This window comes from Phaenicophaeus curvirostris, chromosome 6 (assembly GCF_032191515.1).
Source record: "Phaenicophaeus curvirostris isolate KB17595 chromosome 6, BPBGC_Pcur_1.0, whole genome shotgun sequence".
Taxonomy (NCBI): domain Eukaryota; kingdom Metazoa; phylum Chordata; class Aves; order Cuculiformes; family Cuculidae; genus Phaenicophaeus; species Phaenicophaeus curvirostris.
Window position 1 is genome coordinate 1,554,705 of NC_091397.1, and position 18,704 is coordinate 1,573,408.

Genomic DNA, 18,704 nt, shown 5'->3' on the forward strand with positions numbered 1-18,704 from the left:
ATTCTCTATTTATCATATTCCATGCCAATCTGGAAGCTTAGGACGTTCTGAGCCAGGCTGACTATTGTGGGGCAGCTATTAATAGTGGAGAGTGCCTACAGGAAAGATGGGGTGAAGCTCTTTATAAGGGATGGCAGGGATAGGAAGAGGGGAATGGTTTTTAAGCTGGAAGAGGGAAGAATTAGATATTAGGAAGAATTTTTTTTTTCCTGTAAGGGTGGTGAGACACTGGCACAGGTTGCCCAGAGAAGTCATGGATGCCCCATCCCTGGAGGTGTTCAAGGCCAGGTTGGATGGGGCTTTGAGCAACTTGGTCTGGTGAAAGGAGTCCTTGCCCACGGCAGGGATGTTGGAACTGGGTGGGCTTTAAGGACCCTTCCATCCCAAACCATTCTATGGTTCTACGATGTGATTCTATGAGAGAGAGAGCATTTTTCTCCCTCCTGACTCTTGCTTTGGAGCAGATTGCCCCAGGCTGACATGAATTTGTCAGCTTGCTTGATGGGAATGAATCATTGCTTGAAAATCTAAAGGTTATTTCAGCAGTAGGACACAACCTGTAGGCTTGTCCCAGTCAAATGTTTCCCCAGAAGGGGGAACATGGGATGACTTAACTCCCTGGGACTAGGAGCATCCCCAAAAGAGATGATCTCCAGGAGATGCAGGCCAGGATGAAGAAGAGCAAAAGCCTAGTAAGATGTTGAGCAAGCAGGCATTAAAACACAGAAAAAGGGTTTCTTTGTGGTCTATTCCACTCATTCTTAGGGCCAAAACCAAATAGCACTGGAAGTCGAAGTAGTTTTCCGGATGGATTTTCTGGGCCAGCAAAAGTCTGGCTATCTTTGTGTATATCTCTTGTTTGCAAAGCTGGGTGACGTATCTCGTAAAAATACTTTTGGGGGAGATTTAAAAAGTGCAGCTTGGTGGCACCAGAATGTTTTGCAAATACACACGGATTTTTGCACAGTTTTTTAAAAAAAGAATCTGTAAAGGATGAAGAAAAGTACCAGTTTCAGCTTTTTTTTAGTTAATTCCCTGTTTAGATTTTTTTGATCTGAAATAGCTATTAATTTTGGAGGGTTCTTTCTTTCTTATATAAATAAATACGCAGAAATTTTTAATGGTAGAAATTACTTCAATTTGGGCAAAAGAGAACATTTTGACCAATCTGGAACAATTTTTGTCCCTCATTTCCAACTAAAACTGTCATCAAGTAGAACACAAAACCCAAACCTGTTTTCATTCTTAATCAAAATGACTTTTTCTCCCAAAATTTGGAAATTGCTCAGTGACACCCTAAAATATGCAGTAGTATGATGATTTTTTTTTAAAAAAAATATCATTTATCTGGGCAGTTTCACCTTCCAAGTCTTTGTTTGCAGTTGCCAGAAAATAACTTCTCCGCAATGTCTGATTTCTGTGGCAGAGGAACGTAGAAAACCAAATCTGCAAACAGCTCAGCTTGGTCTGAGGGATGCAGAGATGAAAACCTGTCAAGTTTCCTATGCTCTTTTTATTTGAAATAACTCAGAGTTGCAGCAGAACTGAATCCTCAGACCTTGCAGCATTTAAAGTGAAATGTGCAGCTTTCTGAGCCTGTAGCTGGATTCCTGAGAGGCAGGAGTGGGGCCAGATTTTCTCACCGTGACTTTCCGTAGTCTCTCATGGAAAGAAGACAAGTTCTGCAGAGGGTCTTAAACACCATCAACTCATTTCCCTTATGGAGAAGAAAAGGTTCTAGCACTGAATAAACCCTGCGCAAGGGCACCCAGCTTTAGAGAGTCATTTGAAATCATCAATAGTAAGATTAGCTCTGTGTGTCTAGGATTTTTTTTCACTCCTCTCTATATTTCCCCTTGTCCCCCTGCATGTTTCACATTTTTATCAGTCCCTCCTGACATTTATACAGCTGTCATCTCCCTGCAGTATTTCCTAGCTTGCTTTTCACTTCTGTGTAACGCCTGGAAATTGTACAAAACAAAGAACTGTGCAAAAGCTAAGATTTGAAAGGGCTTACGCTTCTCTCAGCAGGGTGATTTTGATGCAGTTATTTTCCCTGATAGCTTTCTCTTTTCAGTTGTTATCTCAGACAAAGTAGGACACGAGAGGTTGTTTATTTCTGCTGTGCCACTGAAAGAATTTTGTAGCTTTTTCAAAAGGGAGGGAAGAAAGAATGAAAAATAAGCCCTGTTTTGACAGTCTTTGAGTTTTCAAGGGGCTCAGTGACAGATATGGACCTAGAAAGTCTTTAAAGCAACACATCCTGCCATGGAAAAACCGCATTCTGTGACCTCAACCAACATGAGAGGATGGAAGCAATGGGAGGTGGCTCTGCTCCTCTAATCTGCTCTTATGAGACCTCACCTGGTGTCCTGCTCTCAGTTCTGGAGTTCTCAGCACACTGACCTGTTGGAGAGAGTCCAGAGGAGGCCATGAAGGTGATCCGAGGGCCAGAGCACCTCCTATATGAGGACAGGTTGAGAGAGTTCAGGTTGCTCAGCCTGGAGGACAAAAGGGTCCAGGAAGACCTCAGAGCAGCCTCCTAGTACTTCAAGGGGGCCTGCAGGAAAGCTGGGGAAGAGCTCTTTCTCAGGGAGTTCAGGGATAGGATGAGGGGTAATGGTTTTAAGCTGAAAAAGAGGAGATTTGGATTAGATTTTAGGAAGAAATATTTTCTTATGAAGGTGGTGAGTCATTGGCACAAGTTGCCCAGAGAAATCGTGGATACCCAAGCCCTGGAGGTGTTCAAGGCAAGGCTGGAGGAGGCTTTGAGCAACCTGATCCAGTGGAAGCTGGAACTGGATATTCTTTAATGTTCCTTCCAACCCACACCATTCCATGATTTTATGATTTTAGGATTCTATGTTTGCCTATTTCTCCAGGCACAGGGTGTGGATGTGGCCTCTGTAGGCTTGTCTGAATGCCTATAGTTGTTTGTAAGGTAGGTTTTCCTTGGTTTACAGATCGGAAAGTGAGCAACATATCAGAGTGGAGATCTCCTGCTACGGGTGTGTGTACCTGAGGAGAGATGCTTGACCCATCATCCCTCCAGCTGGTGTCTCCCAGCCTTGCGTTTTCCTTTCCCTGTCTCCAATCTGCCCTTTGATGAGCAGGGAGTTATTAAAAGCACACTCTGGATACGAAGCCGCTCTGTAATAAGATCTGCATTTCTCACATAGTTGCTAAACCTCAATCAATATGGTTTTAATCACCATTTGTGTAACGTGCAATAACTATTAAATTTAAATTAAATGCACAGCTCAGAGCATGCAGAAGGCCCTGGCCAAAGTGCTAATTTTTCCCAAGTTACTGGAAAGCTGGACTGTAGAGAAAGAGTATTTATTCCTCTTGTAAACCAGTTAAATCTTAACCTGGAGCAGGGGAAAAAATGTTGAGAGTAACTATAGGAGAGATGGAGGTGGAGAGAGAACAGTGACTCTTAACAGAAACAGAAATTTTGGGTTTCCCCTAACTTTTGCTTTGTGTTTGAGCAGAGGTTCTTGGGTGCACCTTTCCCTGGTGTCAGTGCTGACAGGATGAAAAAGGGATTAATGGGTGTTCCATGCAGGGAGCAGGGGCACACAGGTTGTGAGTTGGCTGGGGATGTGACTCAGAGCCAGATGATGATGTGCCGCTCTCCCTCTTGGTCCTGCACCCCATCCCTGTCCTGTAACAAGTCTTTGCCGTGCTGGCCCAGGGCAATGCATCTCCACATGAAACGCATTCCTAAGTGAAGGAGCCCTTCAGCTTTGCTACGCGAGTCTGAGTGGCGACCTTGGAAGTGGTCACCTTGGATAAAGGCCTATCTCTGCACTGACATGCTCCAGAAACCAAGTGGAGGCAGTGATAATTATAGCTCTGTGATGGGCTTTCATGAAGTGTTTTGACGTGTTAGATGAGTAGGGCTGGTAGAAACACCTAAAAGCTGCTACAGAGCAGTTCCCCATGGCAGCAGAAAAAGGAAGAACGTATCTTAGCCTGGAGAAGAGGAGGCTGAGGGGTGACCTCATTGCTCTCTACAACTACCTGAAAGGACGTTGTAGAGAGGAGGGTGCTGGCCTCTTCTCCCAAGTGACAGGGGACAGGACAAGAGGGAATGGCCTCAAGCTCCGCCAGGGGAGGTTTAGGCTAGACGTTAGGAAAAAATTCTTTACAGAAAGGGTCATTGGGCACTGGAACAGGCTGCCCAGGGAGGGGGTTGAGTCACCTTCCCTGGAGGGGTTTAAGGCACGGGTGGACGAGGTGCTGAGGGATATGGTTTAGTGTTTGGTAGGAACGGTTGGACTCGGTGATCCGGTGGGTCTCTTCCAACCTGGTTATTTTGTGATTCTGTGATTCTGTGATTCTGTGATCTGCAGTGATTTTCAGGCAGAAGCATGCAGTGGGTACCTGCTCTGAACTGGCCAAATTGGGATAATTATAGTTCTATGTCAAAGCCAGGAGCATGGAAATTGCTTCTGCTACATCTCTATGCACACGACTCCAGCCGATGAGACCTGCCCACCTTCCTGCACAGGCTCTGGGACTTTGGGTCCATAATCATCCCAACCTCTTCTAAAGCTCTAGTAGCTCAGAGTAGTCTCAGGATGCAGAACTTTCTGACCTTAGACTAATAGCGAGCTCCTCCACCTCCACCTCCACCTTCTTTCCTCTCCCAGCCCGGGGACTGTTCTTTTTGCTCAGACTGTGTTGGAAGGTTTCCAAGTGGCAAAAGGATTGCTTAAAGTCCAGATATTATTAAAACCAGTAACAAAGCAATGTCAATATCTCATACATACATATATATACATGTATAAAATTATCATACATTGACCAGTGTAAAGAGGTGGAAAGAAATACAGGAAGGAAATGGATGTAATATTAGTAGAGGGACAATGCCAATATAATCTCCAGAAGGCTTTTTTTTTCCTGCTAAGCAAATTTCCTTCTTGAGTTTAATTTCATCGCTCATTGTATACATATATACTACAAGGCATTGTTCCGTCCCCTGTCCTATCTGCAATCTGAAACCTAAAAAAAAAGGAGACAGGGAGAAGAAGGGCTTAAATAGATTTAAACTGAAATCATTGCTCTATGTTCAGGGTATGCGGTCAGCTTGCAGCTCAGCTCCCTTTGATGACATAGCTGCTTCCCAGAATCCCAGCCATAGCCAGGGAACTGGATGCTGCTGCCACTAATAACAGGGATCAGGAGAGCTTTAGCGGCTTTTGCTCATGAATGCTGTCCACGTCACAGATGGATTCCCAGAAGGGAGTCAACCAGCACATCCCCCTCTGGTCATGCCTGCAGATTTATCCCAGCTGAATACCTTCATCCTACTGTTCCAAAGATCTGTGCTCTAGATCCATATCACCAAAGTTTAAAAAGATCAGTGCAGATTTATACTGGTCCTTTAGAAACCACCTTGTATCACTGCTGATTTCTCTGGCTGAGTTGGGGGTTAACGTGTGTGTATGGTTGTGAATGTGGGTTCTGCATAAAGTATAAGTCAGGAAGAATTTATTCACAGTGAGGGTGGGGAGGGACTGGCACAGGTTACCCAGAGAAGCTGTGGATGCACTGACCCTGTCCAAGGCTGGGTCGGATGAGGCTTTGGGCAACCTGATCCAGTGTGAGATGTCCCTGCTCGTGGCAGGGGGGTTCAAATTGGATGGTCTTTAAGTTCTCTTCCAACCCAAAGCATGCTGTGATTCTATTATCTATCTATCTATCTATCTATCTATCTATCTATCTATCTATCTAGTATTTTTGCATATATATATATGTACTAAGTATATAGTAAGATCATGTGTGCATAGACATGAATGTAGTAAAGAAATGTGAGTGTACATTAATATATATATTTGTACATGTGAATCAATGCACATATAGATACAGGTGAGCAAACTTTAACACAAATGCATACCCCTCTGAGCTTTTCTTTATCCAAATACACACGCTGTACCCATGCAAGGTGCCTGGATGACTGACTCAGGGACCAGTGCCCCATCCTAGCCCTCCAATAAGTGCAGGAGAGCTGAATCCTGTAGCCCACCCTGCTGGGATCACACTGAGAAGGAAGGTGGCTCTCAACTGGTGCCTTGGCCAGAGCCAGCCTGCAAAAGCCTCTGTGCTCCAGCACACTTAATACATCCTAAACCCAGAATAGAAACTGTGACAATCCATTGATTGTGTTTTCTGGGAAGCAGTAGAATAATGCAGCCACTGGGCAGACGTGGCTGAAAAACCTCCTGTGAGAAGTCTGCTCCTGTGGACAATCTTAGAAAAACAAATCGATTCCTAACCCACCCAGTCTTAAAAAAACAGCAATGAGGAACAGGGAAATTAAACAAGAGCATCACTGGGAACCCAATTATGGTTAAGATCAGCCTGACAATAATTGATGAGTCTTTAGGGGGAGAAAGAAGAAAGAAAGAAAAACTGGGAAGGAAAATGTCATCCCATGCCATGCTACTTGCTGACAACACCTTATAAACACAGTGACTGAACCTGCCTCTAACAACCTTGTGTATTGGGAGCAAGAGGCAGGAGCTGGCTATAAGGAGTGTGAAAGGCTGTTGGGCTGCAGCATGTGCACAGACTTTGTGATTCTCAGGAGAAACTTGTTCTTCAGTGTCACCTTGCAAGCTCCGCTGGAAAGCCTGGAGAAAACCATTACGGATCAGAGCACTTGTTAATATGATCAACTTTTGGACGTGGACACCGTTGTAAGCAGACCGAAATAAAAACCAAACCAAAACTCTGAAATGTCAGCTCTGATTGTGGTTGTAGAAGATTTGGCTTCTTCCTACATAAATAAATAAACCTCTAAGTCAAGCAAAGGACTCCAGCAGGCTGAACTGAAAGGGAAAACCCATGTTGGTGGCTGGGAGAGGGAGTTTCTCCTTCTCTCTTTATTTTTCCATCAGAATTTGAAATTTTGATAAGAAGGTAGGATTTAAAATTTCTATGGTCTTGACCAGCCTCCCAGCTGGGACTCTTTGGTCTGGAGCTCCCTGGTGGTGCTGGGGATAGGCAGGAACATCCAGTACAGCTGTGGTTACACAGCAAGATCAGAGCACGCTGTTTTTCAGCTCGCAATGAATAATGTCCTGCTTTGGAAAAGAATTTAAAGAAAACAGCAAAAACAAACCCCCAGAGTATGAAGTATGGCAGATATTAGTTCATGCTCTGGGGAGACCTTATAGAAGCCTTTAAGTACTTCAAGGAGGGGCTGCAGGAAAGCTGGGGAAGAGGTCTGTCTCAGGGAGTGCAGGGATAGGATGAAGGTCAACGGCTTTTTGCTGAAAGAAGGAAGACTGAGAGGAGATCTTAGGAAGAAATGTTCTTCTGTGAGGGTGGTGAGGCGCTGGCCCAGGTTGCCCAGAGAAATCATGGGTGCCCCAACCCTGGAGGTGTTCGCGGCCAGGCTGGATGAGGCTTTGAGCAACTTGATCCAGTAGGAGGTGTCCCTGCAGGGTGGTTGGAACTGGGTGATCTTTAAGGTTCCTTCCAATCCAAACCATTCTATGATTCTAAACCCTCAGAGCATGAAGTATGGCAGATATTAGTTAGTGCTTGGGGATTTTCTACAGGGAAGTTTTGAAACTGGGGCTGGGTTACAGCAGGATTATTTTGGGAGCGGCATGAACGCTATGCCTGCCAGCTTTGTGAAACAAAAGCAGGGTTCTTGCCATTGCCAGTGTGCTATCACAGTGGCTTCTTGGCAGCTCAGTCCTGGTTTTTCTTATAAGACAAGGGGTGTGACGTTTTAAAGGGATCCTGCTACTGTTTGATTTTACAGGAGCTGCAAGTGCACAAGTATGGACTGAATTTGCTGGAGACTGGCAGTTGGCATCGTCCCAGCCCTTGGAGGGCTAGAGGTGGTGATGGCTGCAGTGATGATGATGAAGAAAAACAACCCTGTTAGGAGAGACCTGGGAGAGTGTGATGTTTGTATCACATTGCACAGCGTGGTGTTGCATCAGAGTATGTCTGGAAAAGTCTTATTGTCTTCTACACAGGACAGTGAAGCTCTTTTTTGGGTATTGTTGGGCTGCAAAACACTGTTAGACTACATCCTGGAGAAAGAGAGCCTGGTAGATGGTTGTGGTAGCTAGTGCTCTTGGTGGAGGTGCTGTGCTAAGGTATTTTGTTTCTCAAGAGGCTTCATTGTATGTGATCAAGAACTGCAGCTTCCACATCCAAAAATGACTCCTTTGCTTCCAGGAGACTTTCGCTTTATGAACACATTTCTTCTATGTCTTACCTGAGACTCATCAAGCTCATTTCTCTGAGGCCAAGTAAATGCTTCATATAGTCTCATTCACTGCTAGCATGGCTGGCATATCGCGCACCAAACTAGAGGAGTTACACAACTGTGTCATCAGAGAGGGAAATCAGTTCAGCATAAGGTGGTTGTTTTTAGGCTTGGGGGGTGGAATTAAAATATTAGAAGAAACCAGCTTGAATTTTCAAGACTAGGTCTCAACAACACACAAAAAAAAGCCACAAAAATTCTTTTTTGGCAACTTGAAATAGAATTTTTCAGACCAAAAAGAATTGTTTTGGTAGGGTTTGGTGTGAGGAGAATGTGATTCTTTAAGTCAATTTCACATGAAATATGCTGCTTCAATATAAAAATACTTGAATTTAAGAATGGAATGTTAAAAAAGAGAAGAAAAAGCTGCCAGTATTTACTAGACAAAACATTTTATTTTGGAAATGAAAGACAAAAGAAAAAGCTTTTATGCCAAAAAACTATGTGAAGAATAATCATAATGTCTCTTTTTTCTCACTTTAAACTGTTTACCAAATTAAATACAGTAATGTTTCACTTTTCCAGGGCACTTTCCAACATACCATAGCCACCAAACATATTATCTGGTGACTGATGTTCCCTGTCCTACTCGAGACCTTCCGTCTTAAGATGATCTTGCAAGGGGCATAAGTGTAATGCTGTCCCATAATTATGGGAGAAATGGTGGAGTCAACCATTCCCCATGCATGTGTATTGAGAAATGGGCCTTTTTCCTTCTCAGCATCCATTTAATTGGAGATTTAAGGGCCTGAAGTCCCAAGACGTGTTGCAATGTGGTCTAAAAATTGTATCCTTGGAGTTCTCTTCTCCATCAGAGATGCAGCCCATGAGCTAGTGTTTACTTCAAACAGAAAGCACAGGCAATGTCTGACTTCTCCTACACCCCATTCTGCCCTCCAGGACTTAACATAATGTATTTTTTTAGGTTTTATAATTTCTTCCATGGTTGCGAACATCTGAACAAACATCTGCTGGTGAGGCTGGTGAAGGGGGGAATTGCAGAGAAGGCAGGAAGCCAGCCGTCAATAAATGGTTGGCGAATCCAAAACCATCTTGCTATAGGGAGAACAGTCAGTCTAAAAAGTGTTTTATATTTCTGGTGCTGGCTGTTGCCAGAAACTGTCTCAGTTCTCCAAAGCAACTGTGTCGTTATCCTGTCAAGACTCTGGAATTTTCCCTTTTCTCTCTGGAAAGTTGTGGCAACACATCCCCTATCTGAGAAAGGGAGCTATCAATTTGCAGGCTGCTACCAGAGTTGGAAAAGCACAGTGATTGAAAAGAGCACTACTCCTCTAGCCCCAGAAGGTATTTGCAGGAAAGCAAGATGCAAGGGTTTGTGAAACCCTGCCAGGAGACTGCCACCCAGGGCTCTGACTTAGGCTGAAGATGTAGAGCATCAGCACCAAAGGTGAGGTTGCTTTGGGTGGTCGTGTGCTTGGACAAGCTTCCTACAAAGCAAAAAGCTGACCTACTTGAGCCCTGTAGACTTCTCAGGCTGTGATTCCTCACTCAGTGGAGATTCGGAGCATAAGGATATGACTGAGAAGATTTAGTCTAAGGTATTGAAGCTCAGGGTTGTGTTTCTTTCATTGGGGTAGGAAATTCACGGGTGCCCTGAATGCATTTCTCAGTCTCTCTGTAGCCCTTCACACCTCCTTCACCTACTTCAGCTCTTCCCCTCTTCATCTCTGTCATCACCTGGAAGCATCCCTTGTAGTGTCTAATATACCCAAAACGATGCCTCCTGACCCCAAACCAGACTCTGGTCCTTCACACAGTGCTTTTACATCCAATTCTTGAAGAACCAGGTGAATCAAAAGCCACAACATGATAGACCTCATCCAGGCTTATTCTAAAAGACAGTAGGGACCTGGAAACCATCCAATCTGCTGAAGTTATGGTAGGAGCAGTGGTGTTATACTGCTGTAATTTTTCTGCTCTCGGGTATCCCAAATAAAAGAGAGATCCAATGTAACCATTTTCTGATGGAAAATAACGCAGGCTGGAGGAAAATAAAAGTGCTTTTGTGTTTTCTTATGCAGCAATACCCTATGCAAGACCTTGACAAAGACTTTGCCTCATTTTCTTCCTCTTGAAATACATATCTTTTTAATGAAAAGCTTCATCAATTCAGCTGAAAATAATGATTGATTTCTATTTTCACTTCATTTTCATCATTAGTCCAGTTAGGTATTGCAAAAGGTCAGCAACTGAGCTCTCCATTTGACTCCCAATTTTCTCTCATTCCAAAATGACCTATTGTTTCAGGTCAACTTGCAATAATTTTTCTTCTGCAAACATTGAGGACCAAACATAAAACTGAGAAAAGAGTATCAGTAGAGTTTTATGGTTGAGTTTCTATTCTGCAAAATGTTTGCAATATTTTAGCTGTTCTCCTTCAAGACCAGATGGAGCATCTTGTACTGTCATGTGTCACAGCCCATATACTAGTCAAGTGTCTGCTGTACTGTGCCTTCCCTCCCACCAGACCCTTAGATAAGTAGAAATAATGAGGAAAGTCCTTAGGGCAACCCTGGAGGCTAAATGTAGATGTACCAAAAGAGTTTCAGAAGGCAAAGGAGATGTGGCATCAGGAGTGACTATCAAACAACAGCAAGGGGTGGAGCTCTATGAGACTTGACCACGTGTCCAGGTTTGCCCATGGGCAGTGGGGGAGTTCATGTCCATCATAATTCCTCTGGGCAGAAAGTGATGGGAGAGGGGATGATGGAGATGATATATATTAATAGGTTTAAAAATGCCTTAGTGGGGAAAAAAAATCCCACATGCTTGTGAAATACAAATGTAACCTCAACACAATGATACTGATCTTGATGACCTTCTGGGACACTTCCTGCCTGCTGCATTTCTGCCTCCTAAATTGGTCTTCCAAGAGCACAATAAAACCTCCAATTCTCTTTTTCTCCAAAACTAGCCCTGCATGGCTAAATAAAAACCTTACCCTTTGTATTAAGGTTCCCCAGAATACTACGAATCAAGAAGAAATAAGCCTTTTCTGGAGGGGCTTCTTGCTTTCATTGTCCAAATGCTTCCCCCTAGATAACCTTTTTACTGCTGGTTAGCAACAGTTTTATTAATAGGACTTATTTCAGACTCAGATATGTGTGACTTATCATGTACAGTTATGTTCTTGGTTGAGATACTATGGGTTTATAAAGAAATTCCCTGTGATATGAAGCTGTGAATGACGTTAACAGAGCCAAGGGGTGCGTGCATCCCTCCTAGAGTCTGTGGGACAAAACAAGCTTAATGTCATTGTTTAAGCAAAGAAGACAGTAGTATTAGGGCTACAGCTGATGCCATCAGTGAGCAGATGATGACCCCTTGAAGCCAAGATTGCTAAACCAACAGGAAAGCTGGCATTTGTTATGGAAAAGATTTAATTCAGATGTCTTCTGTCTTCAAAGAACATGCAGCACAGACCATTCATCAGGGCAGGAGACAAGTGGAAAGAGATTAGCAGTCAACACCTCTGTCTCTCATATGGATTTGTACCAAATACTGCCACTGTGAGCCTTGGTGCTGTGGATGCTCAGCACTCGTAGGAATGTCCTTGCTTTAAAACCTCAGTTGTCAACAGAAGAAACAGCAGGGGAAATTCAATTCTTCTGAAGTGACGGATTTAAAACAAACAAACAAACAAACAAACCAACCAACACCCAAGGGAAATCATCCCAGTCTACTCCAAGGAACTGGAGAACATAAAGCCACATCTGGGAAATTAAATTCGCGTTAGACATATGAGTAGGTTTTGCAGCCTCCAGATTTGGGAGATGCTCTGCTGACCAGGCTCAGTAAAGCGTGGGGCAATGCTGATCTGCAGCAGTGAAATTCCTGGAGGCAGGAGTTGGCTAGGGCATCAGAAATACCACTGAGGGCTTTCACTCCCTTTGATGCTCCCTTGCAGGAGAGCAGCAGCAGCAGAGCTGCCTCAGAGCGTGTCTATGGGTCATTATCTGTGGCTACAAAGCATTGTGATTCATTTACCCTTTTTGCCTTAGACTGACCCCAGTTTTACAGCCTGTCCTCCATATCCCTCCTGCAGGGGGTCTCTGGGGCAGTGATCTTGCTGTCCTCATGGGCAGCTCCACCCTTGCTCTTGCTACACAAAAGTGGTTTTGGTTTTGTGTGCTCCATCTGAGGGAAAGGAAAGGGAAAACAAAACCCCAGCCATTTTCAACCTAAATATAGCTTGAAGGCTGTTCATCCATCTTCTGTGATACCTTGTGGCTGGGTAAATGGTGAGTCACTTTTTCTTAAAACTCCACAGTGGTATGTGCTGAGAGAGGAGAAAACAGCAGGAGTTGCCACCCACACATCTCTTCAGCTTTCCTGAGAGGAAGCAGTGCCTGGGTGGTAGGTCTGGTCAAGTCGTCTGCCACCACCTTGCCAGCCATTGTGCAGAGTCCTCCAGCTCTAAGTGGTGTTTTTATCAGGGCTATGATTAGAGGTGAGGCACACTCAGCCCTTCAGCTCAAACCTACCCTTTGATCCAGCTGTGGGAATTTGCATTCCTCCTTTTTTTTTGCTGTGCCAAAGGTCTAGCTCCTGCTTTCTGGGGTGGAGACTCATCAGATCGGAAAAGGACGTCTACATCTGTGCTAGTTGCCCACATTCTTTTTATCATCACAGCAAAACTGATTGATTCACCCAGCGAAAATGAGAGCAAAACTCATCTTGTCCCCATGTATAGACCTAAAATGGGTCAAACCACACCTTAGAAGTGCCCATTTTTAGGCTGAACATTAGGAAAAAAATTTCACAGAAAGGGTCATTGGGCACTGGCAGAGGCTGCCCAGGGAGGGGGTTGAGTCCTCTTCCCTGGAGGGGTTTAAGGGACGGGTGGACGAGGCATTGAGGGGCATGGTTTAGTATTTGATAGCAATGGTTGGACTCGATGATCCAGTGGGTCTCTTCCAACCTGGTGATTCTATGATTCTATGATTCTTTGAAAGAAATGTGGGGTCACTGACACATCTGGATGTCTACATCTAAATGTATCTGAGATGAATTCTTCCCAAAGCAATCCATCACAGTGATTTAAGTATGAGTTGGCAGCCACTCTGACCTTCTTTCACCCACAGCGGCTATTAATTCCTGAATAAACCAAATATTCTATTAACTTCAGTCAGATTCTCAAAGCTTGATATAATTACACACACAAGGCATAAGGCTGCTGCCGACAATGCACCTGTGTGAAAGCATTACTAATTTATTTCTAATTAAACTAAAGTATGAGTATTGGGGATGGAGTTCAACGTAGATGATTATAATCTTCATGACAAAGATGTGCTTGGACCCCTTAATACATTTGGAAAAGGAAGAGCATTGTTATTCTTTTGGAGGATCCTTTCTTCTGTTCCTTAAATGCTTCCTTCCAGGCATCCTCCTGGCTGCCACGCAGGTAACTATTTTATTAATTCTGTTTCATTCAAGTTAACTCACAACTGATGATTGCAAACAAAGTGTTTATCCCCTGAACGAGCTAGTTCAGATAACGACTGAACAGGGCAGAGGCAAAAGTAGTGATCTGATTTTCAACAGTTGCAGGGTAAGTGTTGAGTCCTGCCTTCCAAGTTGACCAGATGTTCTCTGGTTCTTCCTTCTCCTAAGGCAGAAGATGCTCAGAAACACTATGGTAAGGAGAGAAAGGCAAGACACTTATAGGAAATAAGAGTTTAGGCCAGTCTGCATCTGCACTGTAGGTCCTCATTTTGTTCTATGAATGCCAGAGCTTCTTGCGTGTCTCATAGTCTCTGGAGATAGGAAAGCATCTGGGAATTGTCCACTGAGCCCTGGATGGAATAAAGAGGTGGTGGTTGTCCTGCTCTGCCATGTTACAACTGGAGAGCTGGGGAGTTACAACAGCTCCACCCTTTAATATTGTGAAAACGCCAAGTAGATGATGAAGGGATGTGTCACATCATCGCGTTTCACCTTGAAACAAGGAAACAGGGAGTTTGTGTTTCAGGTTCTTACTATACCTTTGTTCCACTTGACTGCATTGATACTAAGGAACAAAATCTGATACTAAGCAATGAGAAGTGGCCGGCTTCATAAGGAATGTCTGACCCAAAATTTGTGGGGTGTTACATATGTGAGGAGGTGGGAAGGGTCATGTATTTTCACAGAGAAATTCTTCCAAGGGTGAGTATTCATGTACTGTTAGGTCTGTCCCAAGAGCATGCCTTGTATGTGTGCATTTGCATATTTATGCATATCAAAATATGATTTGTCTTCATTTATATATTCACCTTAAGGGCAAACTGTCACTCTTCCTGCACTGCAGGAATGTCCCCATCAGCGAAGACACACATCTTGTTAGTTTTCCCTGGGAAGCAGTTGTAAATTCTGGTGTAAATTCACATTGTCTGTGAATTCGCTGTGCTGCTGACAAACTCAGTGAACTTATTTACTTCATTTTTCTGTTTTTATCTGGTTTTTATGCTTTGTCTCTTCCAGGTTGAATTCACTCCTGATCAGATTGAAGGTGAGGAAGATGGATTTCTCTTCTGTGCACAGTAAAGACAGTCACTGGGAGGTGCTGGCAAGTGCTGGGGTGGACACAGGCGTGGTATTGGAGCTCCCTTGAGCATCACAGGATATTTTGGGTTGGAAAGCACCTTTAAAGGTCATTTATTTCAGAGAAGGGAGTTGAATCCCATGTTTTAGTTCATGGTTTTGCTCCTGCTCCATCTCTCTTCTGTTGACTTGGTCAAGAAACAGAGGGAAAGTCATGTACTGTGCAAGTTATGTTCTTATTTCATTAAAGGAAAGCTCAGCTTCTCTACCAATGAGGCAAAACCAAAAAAAAAAGAAAAAAAAATCCCCACACCACCAAAACCTTAGTCCAAACACATACCCTTTCTTTAAAAAAAAAAATTCCTCTGACAAAATCTCAATCCTTTCAAGAGAAAGTCTCACAACTCTGCTTTTGAGAACTTTTCTCTGTATTTAATCAGTATTTAATGTGTTACAGTTTTGTGACAGCTCTCCAGAAACCAGCAAACAATGACAGCGATGGTGATATTTTCCTTTCAAGCAAAAGGTCAGCATTAGATTCAGAACTCCATATCCCAGGAAACCGATACTGAAACCTCATGCACCAAGTCCTGGGAACACTACTGCTGCAGCTGTCCCCTTTTCCCTCAACGACCAGCTTAGATTTTACTTAAAGGGATAATTGATAGATGGAGTCAAACATCTGGCAGAATTTTGCTTTGGTCTTTAATGCTTGGTAGAACTTGGTAGAGCCTGTGAAAGATGGTGTCAGAAAATGGTTTAATAAGAACAGATGAGAAAAAAAAATCACAGATGATCCAGTCCGGCTGATTCAGAGAGGAGGGATAAAGAACGAAGGATTTTCTGAACTGGAGCTAAGTGCTGTAATATCTTAGAGACTGAGGCTTTGCCACAGATTTCCAACATCAACTTGGGACTTCCAGGCCCTCCTTGATGGCTTCACAGTATCACAGAATCACAGAACGACCTGAGTTAGAAGGGACCCACAGGGATCACTGAGTCCAACTCCTGTCTCTGCGCAGGACAACTCCAACATTCTCACCATGTGGCTGAGGGCATGGGCCAAATGCTTCTGGAATATTATCAGGCTTGACACCATGACTGCTTCCCTGGGAAGCTGCTCCAGTTCTCTACCACCCTCTAGGTGAAGAACCTTTTCCTAATATCCAGCTTAAACCTCTCCTGGCACATCTTCCTGCCATTCCCTCTATCAATGGTTCTATCATTGGTCATCACAGAAGAGAGACCGGTGCCTGCTCCTTCTTCTTCCCTTGTGAGGAAGCAATAAGCTGCGATGAGGTTTCCCCTCAGTCTCCTCTTCTCCAGGCTGAACAGACCAAGTGACTTTGGCTGCTTTTCTTACGCCTTCCCCTTTTGACCCTTCACCAACTTTGTGGCTTTATTTTCTAACAACAGGTCAAAAGTAACTTGGAGATTGGAGACAACAGTTAATTTCTGGGAATATGCCCCTTTTCCATTCCCAAAGTCATGGAAGAACAGCAGGATAGGCACAGTTCTAAGTGCCAAATCTTTGAACTCTTCCAGCGGAATACAACAGCTGGATCTCTTAGCAACTAGAATTTTTAGGATTGGATAGGACCCACCTAGTTTCCATGCTTTGTTTTCCTTCTCCCTGAGGAAAACTAGCTCTAGAGAGTGTATCAGAGAATGGGAAAAGACCTATTCAAAAAAAGGTGTCAACCTTGTCTGGCCATCAGCTCATTGGAATGGCTAAGAAATGGCAGATTTAGAGCAACTCCAGGGTAGTCATAAAATGCAGCAGGTCTAGAGCAGGTGGAGACCATCTCTAGAAACAGAAGGTCGTGTCTTCTTCCTTTTATTCTTTTCTTAAAGCTGTCTTCTGCTCTAGATGTACTCATTGTGTGCAGAGAAAAGTTGGGAATCTGGGACTTATGAAACAGGATGTCCTTGAAATACCAGACAGAAAACCATGGGGCAGGAAGTAGGTAACATTATTTGTGTGAGAAAGGCTGTGAGACCTCCACGTCAGCTACAACAGTGTAAGAGTTTTACTATGTGCTAGCACTGGGGAGAAATGCTAAATCCACTCAGGGTTAATCCCACAGCTGTTTCATAGGTTCTGATGATGTTCATAGACCTAATGGTCTGAACATCACCTGGGACCTGGAAGCTCCTCCTGGCTTCTTCTGGTTCTTTTGTTTTTTCCTTTCACCTGACCTTTAGAAGGTTCTTAGATTCGTAGGTGAGTAGGCAGACAGACTGATAGTTGCTAGATAGGTATTTACTCCTATGTAAACCTTAGATTCTTCAGATGTAGAATTACATCTACAACACAATCCCCAGTTGTCACTGGATTGTCCCTGGCACACGCTGTTTTCTACAGTAGTTTGCACATGGCAAAACCTTTCCAAAGAAATGTGCTACCAGGTAAAGAAAGTGGGCAACCAGTACTCCAGTGCTTGAACTGTTTTATTTTGTGTTAAAAGCACAGATTAGAAAGCAAACACTACTTGCCGTGATTTGTAGCTGTTATACTGGCTGTTGCCATGACTTGAGAGTTGGGACTTGAAGGAGCTCTACATTCATACATCTTTTTGATAATTTTTCTGCTTCCCATTCCTTCCTCACTCTCTCAGGCTTCCAAGATTGCCAATTCTCCTTCCTTTGGGTATTCAGACACACATGTTGTGTTCTGCTTTTATTTTTGGCCCTGAACTCCACTTGTAATTTTGTCAAATTTCCTCTTTTCAGGAAGATATCAGGAGATCAAGGTCACCCGTCATAACTTTATTTGATTTTTAAAAAGACAGACCTCTAATATGTAAAAATCACGCTTTCTCTGTGTTGACCAGGTGAAGACTTAGGTGTCTCAGGAAGCCCAGGTGCTTCCTCATGTGTCGGCTGAAACCAGATCAACAGCAAATCCATCCCATGTATTAGAAATTACTGTCTGACAGTCTATCATCCTTGACCCCATGGGTTTTCTGACGGACAATGCAACTTCTCAAGGTCTTTTCCACCCCTGTCTTTTACGATACTCTGAACCCCTTGCTAAGGAAAAGACTTTGCTGTGCCAGACTTACCTCCCTGTAAGGATTCAGTGTTATTTTAGCCGCCTAAATGTTAGTCTCAGAAAGAGAAGATTGATGTGTGTGTGAAGCCATGTGGAACACCCATCTTTGCATGTCCTCCTGTCTCAGCTGCAAGTGAAATTCATTGGTTGTGGCCATGCGTATTTACAAAACTGGATTCCTGGTTTCTTCAGCCCTCCCCTAAATTGCTGAAAAGAGAAGAATATGAGCTATTCAAGATGAGAAGATAGGTAGCAATTATGCATATGAAAATATACACTGCTCCTGCCAGTGGTTTAACGGCAAGCAGAAGGACAAAGGAGACCATAGCCATGCTGGTTTCATTGCTTTGATGGAAATTTGCATTAAGCCAGCAAACGCAAATGCTAATGAAAGAAAAGAAAAAAATAGGTTGCCTCTATATGTTGACAAAATGGGGTTTCCAAGCCCACAGGCCAGTGTACTGGTCAGAGGTGGTTACGTCTCATTTTAGATTTTTTTTAAAAAAAAGTAGAAGAAGAGAGAAATGTGCGCTGTCAGTACTATGATGAATTGTGAGCCTTTAGGAGGTGATGTGAAGGGTGCTCAGGCCACTGTTCTCAGGGAGTAGGTAGGCAGCAGGCAGATGAGTAGCTCAAGTGTGTTTCTCATACACCTCATCTGAGATTCCCAGGAAGGGACAGAGCTAGGAGTGGGGCTCTGGCCCCCTTACACTGTCAGCAAGGAGCCCATGAAAATCCACTATTGCCCTCTGCTGGAACGAGGGCTGCCAATGGGACCTGGGCTCCAGCTGGTGACAGAGGAGGAAA

General features: G+C 43.7%; 1 protein-coding gene across 1 annotated transcript in view; it reads left to right on the top strand.

The window, feature by feature from the left end:
- Positions 1-18,704, top strand: part of MYL3 (myosin light chain 3) — a 39,805-nt gene that overhangs the window by 8,925 nt on the left and 12,176 nt on the right. Inside the window, exon 2 of the mRNA XM_069859208.1 lies at positions 14,783-14,810. Coding sequence (XP_069715309.1) covers positions 14,783-14,810 — 28 coding nt within the window. The remainder of the gene's footprint in view (positions 1-14,782; positions 14,811-18,704) is intronic.